Consider the following 21,548-nt stretch of genomic DNA (forward strand, 5'->3'; position numbering starts at 1 on the left):
AAATAATAAACATGTTCAATAACAATATAGATATTTATTATAAGATTTAAGACATGTATTAATTTTATTCTTTTCTACTTTTTCATGTCAGTGCGTTATAGATAGCAATGTTTTACTCTTATTTGTACTAAAGAACATCTCAGAGGTACTTTTCAGTGCGTCATTAATTATGACGTCATAGAATGAATTAGGTATGTCGAGAATTATTTCATATAATTATTGAAGAATCTGACAGATGCCAGGATCGTACTTAGCCACAGGTGAAAAGCTTGTGGAATTACATACTAGTATTTTTATTGCAAGGTCATCTGAGTAGATTTGATTATTACGAAATATGTTAAGATATATTTTTTTTGTAATGGGGGTAATCTCGTATATTAATAAAAATAAAAAGTAAACAATATTGTTTATTAAATTTATAAATATGGAAAAATTTAAAATTGATGACAAAATGATTCATTTATTGAATTTTTGTATCTTCTTCTTCTCAAGGGGCTGTCTGCGCGTCGAAAGTAAGCAATCATCACAGCGATTTTTAATTTTAATACCGCGGCTCTAAATAAGTCGTTATTACATTAGTTCGGTCTCCTTCTTATGGATCTTTTTCTCCGGATTTTCCTTGCATAATGACCTGGACTATTAGATAATTTATCTCCTCTCATCACATGACCCATATATCCCACTTTTCTCCTCTTAATTGTTAGTACTTCTCTTTCCTTATGCATACGTCACATTACCTCAACGTTGGTTATTCCATCTACCCATGAGATCTCCAGTACTCTTCGGTACATCCACATGTCGAATGCCTTCAGTCTCCTCACGTCAATTTTCTTCAGTGTCCACGCTGCCATCCCTTATTATAATACAGATAGCACATAGCACCTCAGCGGTCGTATTTTTAACTTAAGGTTTAAGTTTCTACAGCAGAGAAGCCTCTGTATTCTTGTAAATGCGCTTCTGGCCTGTTCGCTTCTGATTCGTATTTCTTGAGAGCTGTCATTGTTTTCATTAATAGTTGTATATAGGTATTTGAATTCTCTTACTATTTCAATAGGCTGATTCTGTACATATATCTCACGAATGTCCTGAATTGTCTTTGTTATTATCATATATTTCTTGCTCTGTTGAGTGATGGTCCATATTCTTCTTCGCTTACTGTGGTCACCTAATTAAGAAGTATCTGTAGGTCTTCATGTAATTCGACTAAAATAACTGTATCATCAGCGTATCTCAGGTTATTTATGATCATGCCATTGCCATCGTTAATCCATTGCCTTACTTAATATGTCTTCCGAGTATATATTAAATAATACTGGTGAATATATACACCCTTGTCGAATAACTCTTTGTACTTCTATTTCTTCGGATGTTATGTCTTCTATTCTCTATACACTCTATACACAAAAAAGACTGCTTTCAAAAATTTATTAGGTAACTTATAAATTAATTACATAAATAAAATATAATTCTAATCATCAAAACTATATATTCACTAATGCGTAATAATAATAGTTTACACTGAAAACACTGAAAAGTAGAATTTGAATATCAATGTAATAGAAAATTATAGAAAAATATTGCCAGTGGAGAGTTTCCTTAAAGATATATCCTTAGACGAATTCATGGTGAAATATTTTGCCCATAACCTAGCAAAACATTAAGAGAAGAAATTAGAGAAGAAATTTCTAACGCCTCAGCAACACGCTGAAATAAACAGTAAATAAAACAATTTTATTTTCAGGGTAATAAAATACTTATTCTCTGTTCAAAAATTGTTGAGAGCACGAAATATGCCTCAAACTCATAAAACGGTCGTAAATCATAGGCGTTCCTAAGGTGTTTATTCATTAAATAATAATATAATGTTTTAATACTGTTATATATAATATTGATAATATTTTAATACTAATATATTTAGCAAAAAAACAATTAAAACTTTCACGACTAATGTTGGTTATTATATTATATTAATAAAAATAAGAATTTAACCTTTAACAATTTTGTAAATAAGAATACCTTATCTCTTTGGATATTTCAATACTAATCTTCGCGTTTAATCACTTTACTAGAAAACCTGGAATTCATATCCGAATGTACTATTCGTTGCAAGATAATTAAGATGGAATTCTCCAGATTTTTAATAATATAATTATATTCGAAACTTAACTTGAAAGGGTGAAGTTATTACGAACGTAAACAATTTTTTTGTTTAGTACGTTTTTGATCGCATGTAATTTACGGCTCGTCGGTGTTTCCGCGTCTACGGCAGTAATTAGCGTCTCGAATATTTCTTTTGCGAATTATATGCAGTGCGTGAGTGATTTTTTATTCCATATACCTACGAACATATACGTACCTTTCGCTCGTGCTCGTTTTGTTGGATTGTTTGTGATGGCTTCATCATCAAGTTTTACACCGGTACTGTTGCGTACAGTCAGTAAGTCTGTCTATTCACCAAGAGAGAAGACTATTGTCCTGAATGTTCACGATGCTCTGGTTTCTCAGAATCCCACAAACACTGTTCGCAACATAGTCGAAAGTTGTGCCAACATGACTGGCGTAGGAGAGTCAACTTTATATAGGTTCCTATCAGAAAGAAAAAAACACGGTATAGCTAACCCAAACACAAACGAAAACTTAAAGAGAGGGAAAAAGCCTATTGAAATTGATGAATTTGCCAAAAATGGTATTCGAAGGAAAATTCATGGATTTTTTTTCAAAAAAGAAATACCAAACCTAAACAAAATTTTACAAGAAGTTAGAGACGACCCGGATTTGCCTCATATCGGACGAACTAAATTGTGGCAAGTTTTAAAAGAATTAAATTTCCGGTGGGAGAAATCAGACCGAAAATCACTTTTGATTGACCGGAAGGAGAAGATGATGTTGGAGAAGAAATTATCTAAGATTCATACGAAAATTCCGGGCTGAAGAAAGGCCCATCTTCTACCAGGATGAAACGTGGGTAAACTCAGGTCATACTCTAAAAAAAATTTGGTCAGATAAAAATATATTAAGCTCCAGGCAAGCCTTTATGGAAGGTTGGTCTACTGGTATCTCCCCACCTTCTGGTAAAGGCAGTAGATTAATAATTTCTCACATTGGCAGTGAAAAAGGATTTGTTAAGCATGGTTTGTTGGAATTTCATTCCAAAATCACAAAAGACTATCACGAGGAGATAGCAGCTGATGTTTTCGAAGAGTATTTTGAGCAAATGATTGAACACATACCACCAAATTCAATTATAATATTAGATAATGCACCTTATCATTCACGACTAGTAGAAAGACTTCTAACGAATGCGTGGAAGAAACAGGATATTCTTGACTGGCTGCGGAATAAGTATCTGCCTTACGAAGATGGAATGGTAAAAGCAGAACTTTTAAAAATTGCCCGGCAACACAAATCTAAGTTCAAGAAATACGTAAAATGGCGGAAAGGCGAAACATCACAGTCTTTAGACTTCCACCCTACCACTGCGAAATAAATCCAATTGAACTCATTTGGGCACAAATGAAAAGTTATGTGGCTAGAAAAAATACGTCATATAAAATACAAGCTGTACGTGAATTGTTATACGAGTCTTTATAACATATTACAAAACAAAACTGGAAAGATGCAGTAAGACATGTAATAGAAGAAGACCAAAAAATGTGGGATCTTGATAACATAATTGATGCGACCGTAGAGATTATTAACCTAATTATTAACCCTCAAGACGACTAGGATTCCGAAGTTGATCCTATTTATTTTGAATTTGAATAGTTTTCTAATCGTAATTATATAAGGTAAGTAATAGTAGTTGTAATCGTAAGGTATTAAAGGGGAAAGGCGCAAAATGTCGCCTATCAAAATCTTCAATGTGTTTTAAATGTATCCATTTTTTTTTCAAATCCTGAGAAAACTAAAAAGCATTTTTGAAAAATTTAAAGGCAGAATGAAATATTTTTTAGAATAAATAAAAAGTTTCTTTTGCATGCAATATTTTCAATTAAAAATTATACTATATTTTCTCTTTTATTTTCACCCCTGTTACATAACATATTAAAATAAACATTGTAGAAGTTTTCAGGGACTTTCTGCCCTGAGTAATAATGTAATCTTTCATTCTGCGTTTAAATTTTTCAAAAATATTTATTAGTTTTCTCCGGATTTGAAAATAATGGATACATTTAAAACACATTGGAAATTTTGCCAGGCGACATTTGGCGCCTTTTTCCTTAATTAAATAAATGTATCTTTTACAAATGGCAAGAACCTTTTTATTTTTGAATAAAATAAATAAGTTTTATTAAAAAATACAATTTACATAAGTACAATTTAAAAAATATATTTATTTAGTTCAAATAAATGTTTCAATCATATACTTTACGACACTGGTCGTTCATTTCTAACCATTCAAAATACCCCCGTAATAGGATTATAAGGTATTGTATTCGGTGGGTTAGTCGAAAACGTCTCAAACCGTCAGTTTTAGGTTGGTTTTTACTATTATATCGTATTACCTATCCTCTCTGTATTTCAGTTTTCTAATTAGGGTTAAACTTGTAGTGAGCTATCAACAAATTGTGAACCGTGTATAATTAATAATTAAATACTTCACTAACAGCAGAAATTGGTAATTATATTTGTCCAGCTTCCTTTTCCAATTGAAAATATCTAAGTAATTTTAATATTAGTACTTGTTCTTTTTCCGTATATCTTGTCATCTTGGCCCTACACAAATACAAATAAACACCCAATACTATGTACAAATACTGACCTGAACGACAGCCGTCACTTGCTGTTCAACACTTCGAAAGAATGGCCAGCATGGACGACGTTTTACGTCAACTGTCAGTAATAGGCGTATTTGATTGGCTAGAGAAAGCGCGCATCTAAATATCAACGAATCAAACGTAGGTTAGGAAAGAACCGCTTATGTATGTAAGCTTATTCTAACGCTGCAATATAGTTCTGTTTAATCACGGAACTACCGCTTTTTCCGTCACACGCAACTTAACGCATTAGAAAGAAATCGAAAAACTGTGACGCACTGAAAAGTACCTCTGGGATGTTCTTTATACTGTCTTACTATACTGTTACGATAAATATCATGGCCTAAAAAACTGTAAATATATTATGACTAATTCTTTTCTATTCTAGTTATTTCGGCGCACAGTTGAAAGACCTGTTTACCTGCCGGCAGAAATTTCTAGTCCCTTCGATAAAAGACCTGTTTACCGGAATTATGATGAGTCACCCACGACTTGAAATTTTAAAGAAGGATGCCGAATAAAACTAGTCTGAGTGACCTGGGCTCGTCGATGGGGTTTCACCGAAATTCTCTCGAATAACTGTATTTTATATTTAAAGAGGGATTTTGTTGTAAGGAGGACAGTTAGTTTTTGAATATCGCGCCGCGTTTTAAAATGTAACGCACGTATTATAATAAATGTAGATAAATTATATAATCATTGGTGTAAAATAAATTAGTAATAAAGACTTTAATAAATTTGTAAGTGTTATAAATAGAACCTTTAATAATAAATAAAAACAATAAATTAGACTTATAATAATATAACAATACAAACAACTTTTTCATTATATAAAAAATAATACTTTCACTAGATTGAAATTTTATTGCAAATAATAATAATAAGAATATCTTGTGGGAGTTTTTTGTCAGTTCTTCTATCAGGCGCGGCCCCCTGCGAATGGGGGATGCTCCCTGTGTATTCGTAGCGCCAATACGCAGAGGGTAGCAGGGAAACCTGCCGTGGAACAAAAACTGACACCTGGCAGTAGGTATAAAATGCACATCCATGGAAATGGAGTATAATAATTTATCTGTAGAGTTGCTGCCTGGTGATGGTCAGGACATGTCTGGAGCCGGCGCTAGACATGACAGCATGCGGGACGTCGCATAAAGTGACAAACATCGGCAAAGAAACGATCGGATATCGACAACAACTGTATGCCGAATTTTGAGAGGTAGTGCACAGAAATTCAAGTATCTGAACAAAGAGTAGCAGACCAATACCGGGTAATTATAAGAAACAATCTTATCCCAGAGACTAGACGCGATATGATCAGAAGCGAAATCGAATGAGGAATTCATAACCAAGAGCTAGTTGTAGATCAAGTTCATAGTGAAATCCCTAATGAGCAGATTCCTGAGCTCCTCATACAAAAAACTCAACCTGATAATACACATCAGGACAATAAAGAGTTGCATGATAGTCTGGTAAACGAGATGGCACGTGCCGTTCAAGAGTTTAGTAAAACAAACCCACTTAACAGATCACCGCTACCAAAAATAAAATCTTCTAAGAAACTTGGAGTGCTCTTACAAAGTCCTAGCCAATTATACCACAGAAGGCCACTCATTGGAATATTTGCATAATATACTGATTTATTGTGCAGCAACAGCAATTGATAATGTTATGGCATTAAGATCAGAACACGACGGGGTACCAACATCGGAAGGACTGGTAACAGAATAGCACCCTGGAAAGAACGACTGCTGAAGAAGATAGAATTACTGCGTAGGGGCATTGGACAAATAACGGAATACATACGAGGAGTAAGAAGTAGAAAAATCATCTAAGAGAGCTGAGGAAATATATTTTAAGACTCTAAGACACCCACGACATGATCCAGAAAACAACACACCTAAAAAATGCCTGGATACATTAAAACAAAATATCTCTGTTTATTCAGGCCGCCTGAGGAAATAGAAAGTTAGCAACAACCGGAAATGCGACAAAATACTTTTTGAGCATGCAGAGAAGGCGTTTTATAGAAAACTTAATTCCACTGAAAATGAAAATAAAAATCATATCCAACCCAAGAAGAAATTCACGAGTTTTAGGGAAATCAACTTTCAACGCCAGCTATTCATAACACCAATGCTGAATGGATTGAAGACACAACGAACAACTGTCAGCATTACAATAATATTCCTTACGAACCCTTTACCACTGAAGAAGTCTCACATACCATCAAAGAGCTTCATAACTGGAAATCTCCTGGACCAGACGGAGTTCAAAACTTCTGGCCAAAAGAAGTTTTGAAATGTTTATGAGTGTTTGTCAATGTTGATTAATCATGTTATCTCTAATCCACAGGAAATAACATCATTTCTTACACAGGGAACCACTTATCTAATATCTCGGAGTACAGCAAGCAATTTGTGCAGTAATGATATAACGCCGCTTAAACTGAGGGAACGAGAAATGCGCATAAACCACCTGACTAAGCAAGAAAAAATGCGCACCTGGATGACTAAACTTCTGCATGGGCGGTATCTCAATGGGATCAGTCAAGAATATGTCGACAATAAATCGTCAAACTATTGGTTGATATCAGGAAGAATGTTTCCCGAGACTGAGGGTTTCCTACTTGCCTTTCAAGATCAGGTTATTCCAACTACTGCTGGATGGATTAAAGACACAACTGCCATTTCATTTACATATTATTCCTTATATATATATATATATATATATATATATATATATTGGTTTTGTTGGTTTCTTTTAGCACCATATTGGTAGTATTTATTATTGTCATAGAATTTATGACGTGCATTGGGATAGGTTTTAATTCATGTCCATATATACCATGATCAGCGTTTTTGACCCTTTAGTCTACTGTCAAACATTAAAATATACATTTGTAATACGAATTTGTTTATTAATATTTTTTAAATTAAATTATTAAATATATAGAGCAAACACTGAAAATGTAAATTATAAAAGATAAATGTAATAAAAATATGTGTGATTAAAATAATTACCTTTATGTAATTTGTTGGCAAAAATTTCTCGAACCTGTTTGACCTCGTCTGTCATAAGTTGTGATAAATTATAAAACTGCTCTGCTGTATATTGATCCCCTACGCCTTTTTGTTCACACACCTTTAACATAGCACATCCAGCGGCCAATCTTAACCATGACATTTCAGCTTTAGATAAGCGACCGGACTGCAGTAAATCACCTTTGTGTAGTATAAACGCATTAAGCATTCTAAATGTCTTCTGGGCAGACGCTGTATCTTGTTTAAGGCCTAAAAGCCACCTTGCCATAGCTTTCAGACCTTCTATTTTGCATCTTGTTTCTTCTGGTAATTTTTCTTCGCTACACCAAGGTTCACCATCAGATGTATCTACTTCAACTTCTTTTGCTTCTTTTACAAGCAGTTCCTTTACAATCTATAAACATAACAAATTAATAAATATTAAAATTGTAAATAAGCCCTAGTTCTGATGTACATAAATAAATCCGTATCAATTAAATTAAAGATAAATTGAGATGTTAGAGATGTATGTAGCTAACATTATTCGATGTCTACTCAAAAGAAATAATTAAGAAATCTATCGAAAATTAAATAACTAAAATAAAGATTGGCAGTCATCGCAATTGTAATATTCGCCACGTAGATGACGCCGGAATTATTGCAAAAAGTATCGAACTTCTCCGGAGATGACTAGGTAACGCCATAGAAACAAGTGAAGAATTTGGTCTGTCACTAAATCAAAAGAAAATCTGTTCGATTTAAAGTTGCTTTTCAAAAGAAATATTGCTATAGACGTTGTCGCTTACAGCACTCTTCCTCGAAACCAAATCCATCACCATCAAGATGTGTCAGTACAGCCTTTCTAATCGCACATCTTACAGAGCTTAATTTACGTCGATTTCCAGGAATATACAGTCAAAATTGTATTCGGCCACAAAAGGGAACTATGTTTTTACCAATTTCCATAACTTTTCCCGGCTGCATTACTGGTTTATATTTAAAATTATGGTGAAAAATCAATAGCTCGATTTACTACACTAAACCCTTATATCCAATACCGAGAAATTTTGTTATTTCCGATTCTGATTTTCAGAGTAAAAGTTGACTTCTGGTCTAATTAACTTTGCTGTCTCGTGTCTACAAAAGTGTCGGTAACGAACAGGAAGTAAGCATCTAACTCGAAAAAATCAAACTTGTAAATAGTTAAGTTTGGTTTTACACTTTAAGTTCCTACAAAATGTGTGAAAGTACTTTTCTCCATTTAGAACTTATTGTAGCAACATCCAAAAGATCATTATGATCATTAGAATCATCGGGGCCTTCTTCGGACGAACTGCCTGAAGGGATGGAAGAATGGTTCTGTTAGAAGACACTATCGTCACTGTCAGAATCTTCGATGACTTCGCTATTTTATGGATCACAAAAAATGTTTCCACTTCTTCCCGTTGTTCTTTTCACTCAAGGGCCTATTATCTCAATCCATATTCACTGAAATGGCCAAAATAAAAAAACGAAGCTACTCATTTATTCAGTCTGTTGCCACATCATTATGGATGGATATAGTGTACAACATGTGAAAATGATAAAATTGTTATTATTAAAATGGGTACTCTTTTTGAGGGTATCGAGAGAACTATTCGCAGTGTAGCGGAAAAATTTGAGTCCACTGGTTCAGTAAACAATCATCTAACACCCGTACGCCGACGAAACGCAAGATCTGCCCAAAACATCGTCCTTTACGCAGTCCGTGAGTGAAGGAGAGTGAGAGGCAGTCGATTTCATGTCACTTACAAGAACTCGGCCTTTCACAGACCACAACTTGCCGAATTTTGCTGGTTTTAACAGGACACGCCATACAGTTCAGGCCACATTGGACATTCTGCACGGGCCACAAGATCGTGCGATTTGACTTCGTTAGACTCTTTCTTGTGAGGTTTTCCTTAAGTCGCAAATTCAGCCCTATTAAATGCGCCAGAGTCATGGAAAATTGGACATTTTGGATGTGCTTCACTCAGCGAAGCCACGAATATTATATTCGATACATAATAGCATCGAAGGTGTTTTAAACGAATGAAAAATTTCACACACTTTGTTGTTTGTTTTATTTAAATTTTAAGACAAGCGCTTAATTAAAGACATACTAAATTATAAATACCAACTTTTAAATGTTTAATGCGTTGCAAATTTTAGTATATAGACAATCACACAACTTTGTCTACCTGTACTAAAAAGCCATGATACAACAATTTAATAACAAAGATTTACATTATATATACTTTAGGTAGTGTAGTTTTGTATTTCGAAATACCTTCAATTTCTAACAGGATCGAAGTGAGGGATACTAAAACGATTATTTTCAATATGTAGTATATTTTTAGAATTTGTGATGTTAAACATTGTGATTCCTAAATCATAAACTTCGGATAATTGTTTCCCGTATTTTAAGTATTGACTTAGGGAAGGTTGACTTAACCAAAAGGAAACATGCACTCAGTCGAAGTCGAGAAAATAATAAGGAAAAATAAGAAGTCGTTTTTGATTTTTTTATAATATAAAAATTTAAAATTTCAAAATTTAGAAATAACTTATTAATTTTTAGATCTCGTTAGGGAACTGTTAAGGCCATCAAATGAATAGCCTTTTAAGTTTTCTAGTTTCACACAGTCCATAAAATTGTAAAGACCCAAAAGACAAAAACTATGAAAATATAGCAGTTCTTATCAGACTATGCCAAAAACAATTTACACAGTTTAAACAAGCTGGTGTGTGAACTTGTAACTAAAACAATTACTTAAAACAGCCTTAAAACTACTTTATTTCAGATTTTTAAACAAAATGGAATTACATTCACAATGGTAGAAAGTGTCACTTGATTATGGAGTCGAGTCGATTATTAAAATAGAGAACCGAATTATTATCAGTCTCTTTGCCTTTATTCCTACGTGGGCTCCGCTTTCCTAATTAAATTTATCCTAAGTTTCTATCTTGGCTCATAGCACTTCCTTTCATAGACATGTTCTGCCTCACTCTTATCGCGTTTCTCATAAAATAAATAAAAAAAATAAATTAAAAAAAAATAAAATAAAATAAATATAAAAGGTGTAAAAAATTAATAAATAAAAAAAAATAAAATAAAATAAAAAATAATACAAAATAACAAAAAATAAAATAAATTACATTCAAAAACCATCGCTCCGTGCGTAGACAATAAGAAAGCTATGCTTCCTTTTCTCCGTCAGACCTGGAGTGCCACATCCCGTTTTGCAATATAGAGGGACTCTGCGGCTCTTGGTATGCTCGTAATACTTGGTACTCTTGAATTCACTTGGTACTATGTCAATAACTTAAGAAGTGGTACATATGTACAATGTGGTACAGATCATTTAAGATCATTCCATTGATGCTTTTTCTTGTTGAAAAAGAACAGGGTGTCCCTGATGCTTTTTCTTGTCGAAAAAGAACAGGATGTCCCATAATTAATTGGACATTAGCTAATAGGTGATAGCTGACATCAAAATAAAGCGTTTGAGCTCAAATTGCTTAGGCAAAATGTTGCTAGTTTTCGTTCTACAGGGTGATTCATTATTATTTTTTTTATATTATTTTTAGGGTTATATTGAAAACTATTTAACCGATTTAATTGAAATTTGGTATCTTGCTATTATTTAGTATGCTTAATATGAAAATGATATTAGTTTTACCATTGACACTAGGTGGCGCCACCTACTATAACATTGGTTCAATAATGTGGCCATAATTTTTTTGTCCGCGCTGTAAAAACGTTAAAAAAACATGAAATAACATTGAATTCTACACAAAAAAGGTATTCTTACTTCAAATCAAAAAAGTACACCTTGTGGCGACCCTGGGGGGTCGCCATGAGGTACTAGGGGGGTCGCCGAACATTTCCAAAATAAGACAAAAGCACCACTTTGTTAGATCATGTATTTTTATATTAACAACGCCGTAAATAGAAATTAACAATTAATTATCAGACGAAATATAAAACTAAATATTAAAGTCCGTAAAAATAAAAGAGTAAAACAAAGTCAAATATTATAATCTTAACGAGAGCTATGCACCTGTTTCTGTGAAACTAATCTTTCAAATCTAGGCTATGTATTGTACACACAATTATATCATTTTCAAGTATGAGACGATTTCTAACTCTTGTTTTAATGGTAGTCATAGACGAGAAACTTAACTCACACAAATATGATGTTACAAATGGAACCAAACATTTTACAGCTTCACTCGCCAACTGGGGGTATTCCTGCATCTTTTCAGTCCAAAATTGGTCCGAGTTCTGGGAAAAAAATTGGAGCTTCAACATTCCATCACTTGATATTTCAATAAGTTTTTCTTTCATGTTTATTGGTATTTCAACATGCTGAAAGGAATCGGCTAAAAACGGATTTAGTATCCATCTTCAACTGTCGTAACTGTTTTGAATTTCTTCGGGGAAATAATCACATAGCTGTTGTTTTAAATTGAGCAAAGTAACATGCATGTCAGCAAAAACTTGTTCAAAATTTGTAGCACTGTCATTGAATACATTTTCCATAATTTCCTGAAGGCACTGGAGTGAATCGAGTTGTTTTTTGCCAAATGAGGTCGACCAGGTAATTTTATCTGTGGCTGTAATTATATTAATGTCGCGACCTTGTAAATTACTGTTCAAAATATTTAATTGCTCGAAAATATCAGCAAGGAAACCTAGTTTCTGAAGCCAAATAGGATCGGAAAATTGATTTTCATATGGGGACTTCTCATCTTTCAAATACATTAAAAGCTCTGCTCTTAGGTGAAATACTCTTTTTAAGACGTTGCCCCTTGAAAGCCACCTTACGTCGGTGTGATAGAGAAGATTTTCAAATAAAGCACCAATGTCTTCGCAAATTTTTCCAAAAATACGGGTCTGCAAAGCTTTTCCTTTAATGGAATTTACAACTTTAATGATGGTTTTCATAACACAGTCCATTTCAGGAGGTAAAGCTTTGGACGCAAGAGCTTCTCGATGTAAAAAACAATGTCTCCATTTGGCATTAGGCATTATTTCTTGTAATTTGACGCAAGACCAGATTTATGTCCTGTCATAGCTTTAGCGCCATCTGTGCATATAGCAATACATTTACCCCAGTCAATATCACATTTACTTGTACGTTTCACAAAAGTGTCGAGTAAACATTTTCCAGTGGTATTGGTCTCCAATGGGGAACAAAATAAAATATCTTCTTGAATGCCATTATTTGTATCATATCTTACAAACGTAATGAATTGGGCACAGTTAGATATATCTGTGGATTCGTCCATTTGAAGAGAGAAGTACGTGCATTTATTAAGATTTTTCACAACTTGCGCTTGAATATCTTCTTCCATATCACTAATTCTTCTTTGGATAGTATTATTTGACAGAGGTATTGTATTTCATTTTGCAGCCTCTCTTTCCCCACACATTATATGTACCATTTCAACAGCTGCTGGAAAAATCAAATTTTCAGCAATTGTGTGCGGATTACTAGTTTTGGCAACACGATAAGCAACTTTATAACTTGCTAATAATGCTTTTTCATTAGTAGTGGTTGCCAAGGGAAAACTGTCTTGCTGTTTGTGAAGGACGTTCAGCTTTCTTTCAAAGAATTCTACAGGCTTGTCTTTTTTATCTGGATGTTTGCTATTTAAATGTCGAAGTAACTTTGATGGCTTCATGCTTTCTTTTGACAAGACTTGTCCACAAATAACACATTGTGGTTTATTGGAAATAACGGTGAAACCATATTTAAGATATTCATCAATGTAGAATCTGTTTTCTTTTTATTGCTGCTACTGCCACTTTCAGACGTAGATGGTTCTGCACTTCTTTTTAAAAACTTATCCATAATTTATAATTTATCGTAGACGTAAATACGTAAACGGGAATACGTAAGTCGTAAAATATTTACTCATTACTCAACACCGCGTTCGCCACCATAGGCTGTTTGGATTCGAACTGAGGTTTCGTTGCGCATCGCCGCTTATATAAAGCCAAAACGAGGCTACGAGAACGTTCCAGAGTGCCATCTAGTAGCGAGCGCTTTCGCGATTATTATGGATGTAGACACAAGCTAATATGTCGCGGTGTACAATGTGCAGTCAACTTCTTATTGTTTATTTTTATTGTAAATGCTATTCTGGCAGAAGTACCTACTACTAATTACTAGTGGGACAGATCGCAATCATTAAAATAATTGTATTAAAATAAAATAATTGTTTTTGATTTAAACTTAAACAGTAAAGTAAAATTAAATTTGAGAAACCATCAGATAATTGTAAATTAGGCAAGCTATTTCTGTCAAATAATATTGAATAAGTGAGTCGGGGGAAATTGGGGGGTCGCGAACTAATTTTTTAGCAAAAAGGGGTCGCCGTTTAGATAAGTTTGGGAAACTCTGCTTTAAATCATCCATATACAATGGATGATTAAGCTTTGCAACAACAGTAGTGTTATTTTTGATTCTAAAATCTGTGTCAGTTGAGTTCAGTATCTGGTATAGAGGGTTCATCGCTAGACAAAAGCACAGTGGGCTCAACGAATCTCCTTGAAATAGGCCCCGGTTGATTGCAATATTTTCAGTTTCGATATTGTTTTCACCAGGTATTTTAAGCCATTCATGTGGCACTGAATCAAACGCTTTCTTGTAGTCGATGAAAGCAGTAAAGAGATTCCGTTTTTTGCTATATGCTTGGTTAGAAATGACAGAGTCGATGATAACAATATTCTGTTCGTTTTGAACAGCCATTCAACAATAATCCAAGAGGTACATTTCAACCTCCTAGATTCCAACAAAATCAACAAATCACTCAATATGCACAAAATTCTACAACTAACCAACCCAATTTTCATAAACCAGATCCATATCAATCATATAAGCCAACACCGATAAGCGTATTCACAAGCCAAACCGGCAATAGAACAAAATCTCAAAGAAACTTCCGCTTTCAACAAACAGCCAGCCACCGATTCACGGTAGAAGAGCTCTTTAATATCGAACAACAAGAGCAATTATGACGAAGGTATATAGACGAATACCCAGATTACTCTTACTATGAACAAAAAATCCCAGAATATGAGGACGAAGATGTAAATTTTCTAAGATTTCAAAAAGAAACTTAGTAGAATTGCATTTCTTTGCTGACAAAAAAGAGCTTTCTTACATCAAAATTCAAAATCCCCCTCTTAAACTTCTTGTTGATACAAGAGCCACTAAATCTTTCCTTAATCCTGATATAGCCAATAAATTCTACAAAAATAATATTAAATATGAACCACTTGCTACATCAATTTTTTAGAATCATTCAGAAGATTATTGTGTAGAAATTCCATTTTTTCCGAATTTAACTCGGATAGTAACTTAAAATTTTATCTTTTCAAAGTTCACAAGACATTTAATGGTCTTAATCGTAAGGCTTCTGAAAGCAAATCTCGATTTTACCCAAGCTACTCTTACTACAACGTATTCTATTCTTCCTATTAATTACTATGTCACAAATGAAACCCAATTCTATACAGTCCACCAGAGCCCTACACAATTATACAAGTCAAATTGCCAGTAAAAGAAACATCAGGTAAAATCGTCATCCCAAGACAAGAAGTCGAAGGTGCCATCCTAAGAGAAACTCTCTCCGTCGCATGTAATCAACTTGCCTGGACCGAACTAGTCAATAACACCGATGAATATATTCAAGTAGTAATAACTGATCCCATCAAAAGTCAATCAATAAATTTAAGAGATGTCAATCCTTTCCTAAGAACCGATCATTTTAATACAAAAGGAGAATCTCACCGAAGACGACAGTGCAGGAAGTTTGCATCATGCATATTTCATCATTCAGACAGTCAGTTAACATTTACTAACCAAATAAAACACCATATACGAACAAGAGGTGAAGTTCCGGTTTACACCAAGTCAAATCGGTATCCACACATCCATAAGGATGATCGATCAAGAAATCATCAAACCTAATCAATTGCCCTGGTCATCCCCAATGTGGGTCATTCCAAAGAAACCAGATGTCCCAAGAAAAATTAAATGGCGAATAGTTGTCGACTACAGGAAGGTGAACGAGAAAACCATCGATGATCTATATCCAATTACAAATATAACAGACATTCTGGACAAACTAGGAGGCTGCCAATACTTTTCCACCCAGATGTAGCCAGTGGATTCCATCAAATTGAAATGAAGAAAGAAGATATTTAGAAGACTGCATTTAACGTTGAAAATGGCCACTATAAATACCTGAGAATGCCATTCGGACTCAAAAATGCACCCTCAACATTCCAGAGAGTAATGGAGAACGTACTAAAAAGACTTACAGGCGAAATATATCTAGTCTACATGGACATTTTCAACCTCTCTTTAGAAACATGGTAAATCTTAAGAAAATGTTTGACAAATTAAGGGAAACAAGATTTAAAATACAAGTTGACAAATGTGAATTTCTTAAGAAAAACTAATGCTTATACTTATATAAAAATTACCACTAATACGTTATGCAAGCAACACTATTGTTTATAAATACTAAAATAATTAACATATATTATTCTGTAAGTTTCAGCAGGCCAGATAAAATTCATTCAAACCGATACCACTCTTATTGTAATCTGCCAAAGTGTTGTACAAAATAATTGATATGGCAACCCTGTTAGTATGACGATTCGCTTGAAGCGTTTCGAGGCCGAAAGTAATGCAATCTATCGATGATAAATACTACCAACGTTTGAGATGGAGCCATCTCTCTAGTATAAGATTTGATGGCGGCAGTTCAAGTATAATTCTTGTTTAACGAGATTTTTCATATGTTTAGGAAAAAATATTCAACGTTCTATTGCAAATATTTTCCACTTTTACAGTTTTATATATATTGTTATTAAAATTTTTTCCGGTTTCTTACCGGTAGCTTTATTGTAAGCCGAAACATATTATTTTTTCCCATTGTGACAAAACTGTAAATTCAAAAAGTTTCAAAAAAGTCATAAGTATTTCTTAGGGTTATATCTATATGTTGTAAGAAAATTAACAAAATTGTATGTCTGGTTTTCCCGCTTTATACTTGGAAAAAAGTAGTTTTTTAGAGTTTTTTCTAAAACGAAAACATGAAGTTTGCTCAAAATTTGTCAAAATACTTCTAGTTGTCACATATACCTTCTCAATTTTTTTCAAATTTTTTGAATTTGTTGTGTGTCTTTTGGGGGGTGCAGATCAACCTTAAGTAGGAACTTGTAGCATTTTCTTTTTATCCTGTATATTATAAAAATCGATATAGTTTTTATCTTATGGCGTTTTAAAATATTAAACTAAACAAACTTTAAGAGTCTGTTTATATTAGTAAAGTATCACTTCCAAGATTATTTATTTACTGCCTCGCTCTTCACTTGGTCTTTTCTCTGTTTCGCCTATAGAAATTTTAAAATAATTGCGGAGTTTTGAATAAGGATAGATCAACAATTGGCAAATATTTATACTACACATAAGAAAAATATTCCTCTTAGCGGGATTTTTTATTCATTCTCGTTGAGAAATATTTTTTTCCGGCGTCACTCTTTGTCTAGGGAGCAAAGAGAAAGGTTGGTTGTTCGCGGCACATATACTTTGGCGGTACAGACTGGGAAAGATATTATCTGAAATGTCTGATCTGTTTTTACCTTTTTTTATAACCTGCCACAGCAGATTCAATCACAATGTTGAATATTTTCTGATGGTGAAAAAAGAAAACATGTCTGTTGTTATTTTTATTTTTTTTTTTCATATGTACTAGGAAGTTTTTCAACGGTGCAGTGCTTCGTTTTTTTTTATAGGGTATGTCCCTATGTTTTTAGTATTTTTGAATAACCTTTGTTTTTTATATACAACACAAAATTTTTACGTACATTATACGAAGCGTAAATTATGATAACTGCATATGCCAATGACCAGGATAAATTTTAATTTTACTTTTTTTAAAATATTTTTTTATTGAGATCATCTTTAATACAAATATTTTTACCAATTTTACCAGGTCATCGAGAGAAGTTAGTAAACATATAAAAAGGTATTAATTTGAAATGGGCATTTGTTTGTAAGATGTGACCGATTAAGTCCAGTTAAATTTATGTTACAGCTAATAATAAAAACAGCTGGTTGACTACAAATGTGTACTGTTTAATGTCCCTAAATCTTTCTTTCTTTTGGGAAATAATAGAATAATTCTGACAGGAATGTAGAGCGACCATATAAGGTAAGCGTAATTGTTTGTCTTTTTTTGACTACGTATGCATATTGGTTTTAAAGACAGGTTTAGAATATTTGTCTATTTTTTGTATCTTTCTTAAACCAATCTTCTAATATGTAAAATATCAAGTTTTCATAGTCCCTCGAAAAAAGATAAAGTGGCGCCCTTTATTTTTACTTTTCATTTACTACCAAATTTTGTCTACTTTCGTTTCATTTGGTACGTTTCAATTTTCAATTTTTTTTAGACCTCATAATCCCCTTTTTTAGATATAGACCCACGTCCCAAAGCTCGCCGTTGTGTCCTTCTAAACACCTGAGTGCCGGTTTGCAAAGTGAACATGCTTGGACCTGGAATTCTTCATTTCTCTTTTAGTTTCAAGATTAAACGTTCCCATTGGGCCAACTTTTATGCTACCCCAAGTTATACCCAACTTCTGGGCATCCTCACTATCCCTACCAGCCCGAAGTATGTTGCAACATCAACAGATGATACTGACTATGAATCCTTATATAATAATGTTACGCCACTGTCTCCCAACCTAACATAGAACGTAGACGCAGCGTCGCCAGAAACTACCCGAAAGACCAAGAAAAAGAACCGGTGTTCAGAGGGTTTCGATGAAGTTCCAAGAGAACTATACCGTTACAAGGAGATATCGGTAGAAAATTCCAGCGACGTTTCGATGCAGAGCTGAACCGTATAAATACAACGAAGCTAGATCTTGAAGATAGTGTATATGTAGATGGAGAAATAAATAGTAAACAGCATACATTGTTGGTGGATATCGGGGCGATCAGGAACATTATACGCCCGACAGTTATATACATCCGTAAGAAACTTTTACCAACGAGGTTGCGACTGCGGACCGCCACAAGTGAAAATGCCAACATCCATAGAGAAATCCAGATACAGTTAGGAATTGAAGCAGAAAAGTTCGTCCATACTGCCATAGTTGCTGACATCGAAAAGGATGTTATATTAGGAATGGACGTAATGAATTTGCATGGATTTCAATTGGATTTTAAGAATAAGATTAAGAAGAATTGGTAGGAAGACTTCTGATAAAGAAATTTCTGTAAGACTTATCAATGTCAATGACTAGCCAGTGAGCATCAAGAAAGAAACAAACCTCCTATTTAAGAAACTGTGTACCAGTAACGTCCATAATTCGTCGGACAACACCCGATAATTTCAACGAAAAATTCAACCAAATGGTTGCAGTTGCTTGCCAGTCTCTAAATCAGGTGGAGAAAAGGAAATTAAGGGAATTTCTTTGGCAGTATCGTAATATTTTCGTACCGAAAGGATGAAAGACGGGAAGAACTACCCTGTTCAGGAAATAAAGAAAGAGCCCTCTACCAGTCTATGGATCTCTCCGGTAGTCCTGGTCAAGGTCGAGGACGAGGTTCTATGTGGACTACCGTTTGTTGAACAATGTTACCAAGAAAGGTAGTTATCCTCTACCTCGGATCGATGACACGTTGGATACATTGGCTGGAAGTAAATTTTGTTTTCTATTTGGATATGAAGTCTGGATACTGGCAGGTAGAAATGGACCCAGTAGAGAAAGAGAAGATAGCCTTCACCACAGGATCTAGATTATTTAGATGACATAATTTAGAGACTTTTGAGGACCATATGATAAATTTAGAAAACGTTTTTAATCGACTTAAAGCTGTCCAATTGATGTTAAACCCCAAAAAGTGCTAGCTATTTCAAAGTTAAGTCAATTATCTGGGTCATATAGTCAGTAAAGAAGGAGTAGCTGTGTATAAGGGAAAAACGATTCCATTAAGGAATGTCTGACAAACATACAGTGAGAAGTTTGCTTGGGATATGTACTTACTATCGAAGGTTTATTAAGAAGTTTGCTTCTCCTTCTTAAAGTTCCATCTCATATCGGAGGTTGGATATCATAACGGCTATGGTCACTTTGTTGGCTGCTGCTCTGAAAAGTTGTAGTGAACTACAGTTAAACCATTCTCTAAGGTTTTTCAGCCAGGAGATGCGTCTTCTTCCTTGGATCCTTCCTTGCATAATAATTCTCAGCTGCTCATATTTTTCTCCTCTGGTTATGTGACCCAAATATTCTAGTTTTCTTCTTTTTATGCTGTTCATAATTTCTAACTCCTTATTTAGACGTCACTTACAGAGGAAGCAAGAGAATACTGCTTTGATGGAGATTGTCAAACTGCTTTTGAAACATTGAAGAAGCATTTATTTACAGCACGAATATTAGGATATTTAGGATCTGCCAGGAGAGTTTATCTTAGGTACAGATAAGTAATGGGGGAATTGGAGGAGTGCTATCTCAGATTCAGGGAACACAAGAGCGAGTCCTTGGATATTTTAGTAAAGTACTTTCAAATCCTGCGAATTCTTGCGTCACCAGAAGAGAACTTCAAGCAGTAGTGAAATCATTAGAACACTTCTAAGTACCTCTATGGAAGGAAGGTTTTAATTCGAACCAACCATGCTGTCCTTAAGTGGTTAATGCAGTTTAAGAATCCAGATAGCCAGATGGATTGAACGACTCCAGGAATGCGATTTCAAGATTGAGCATCGGGCTGGAGTTAGCCAAAGAAAAGCTGATTCTCTTTCTAGAAGGCCGTGCCCAGCAGAGTGTTTCCACTGCAACAAAACAGAATCCAAAGAAGCAGCACTAATAAGAACAACAGTGGTTGACGACGAGTGGACGCCTACTAAAATTAGAGAAGAACAAGAGAAAGATCCAGTTTTACAGAAAATTAAAATGGAAAGAAGGAAACCGTCGACCACCTTGGCAAGAAATATCAAGCCTATGCTCAGTAGTTAAGACGTATTGGGCCCAGCGGAAAGAGAAGACAGTTGGTGATTCCAAAGAGCAGAATAGCCGAAGTACTTCGTCAGTTACACGACAGTTCATCAGGAGGGCATCTCGGTGTGAAGAAAACCCTTCAGAGAATTCAGAAACAGTTTTATTGGATGAATAGTTCTGACGATGTAAAGGATGGGTGTAAGAAATGTACTACCTGTACTACGAGTAACGGACCTTATCGAAAAAGAAACCTATGAGGCTGGGCCATAACCAGAAAGTGAAAATAGAGGCAAATATATGTTGGTCGTAATGGATTACTTCACAAAGTAGGTCGAGATCTACGCAATTCCAGACCAGAAGGCCACCACTGTAGCAGATATGTTGATCAAAGAGTATATCAGACGATTTGGAGTGCCTTTGTAAATCCATAGTGAACAAGAAAGGAACTTCGAAAGCGATCTATTCCAGGAAATCTGTGATAGACTAGGTACGAACAAAACAAGAACTACAGCCTATCACCCACAATCAAATGGAATGGTAGAGCAGATGAATAAGACAGTCGGCAAGTATTTGACAAAAAATGGTGTCCTTTCATCAGCGAGACTGGGACCAATACCTTCCGTTCTTCGCAATGGCCTACAGATCCGCTGTTAATGAATAAACGGGTCAAACAGCAGCTATTATAAAGTGCTATTCGGACGCGAGATGCGACTACCTTGT

General features: G+C 34.4%; 1 protein-coding gene across 2 annotated transcripts in view; it reads right to left on the bottom strand.

The window, feature by feature from the left end:
- Positions 1-21,548, bottom strand: part of pds5 (cohesin associated factor B pds5) — a 214,996-nt gene that overhangs the window by 84,928 nt on the left and 108,520 nt on the right. For both annotated transcript variants that reach the window (XM_072529909.1, XM_072529908.1), the window contains exon 4: positions 7,778-8,192. In XM_072529909.1, the coding sequence (XP_072386010.1) occupies positions 7,778-8,192 (415 nt within the window). The remainder of the gene's footprint in view (positions 1-7,777; positions 8,193-21,548) is intronic.

This window comes from Diabrotica undecimpunctata, chromosome 4, assembly GCF_040954645.1.
Source record: "Diabrotica undecimpunctata isolate CICGRU chromosome 4, icDiaUnde3, whole genome shotgun sequence".
In the NCBI taxonomy this organism is placed as follows: Eukaryota; Metazoa; Arthropoda; class Insecta; order Coleoptera; family Chrysomelidae; genus Diabrotica; species Diabrotica undecimpunctata.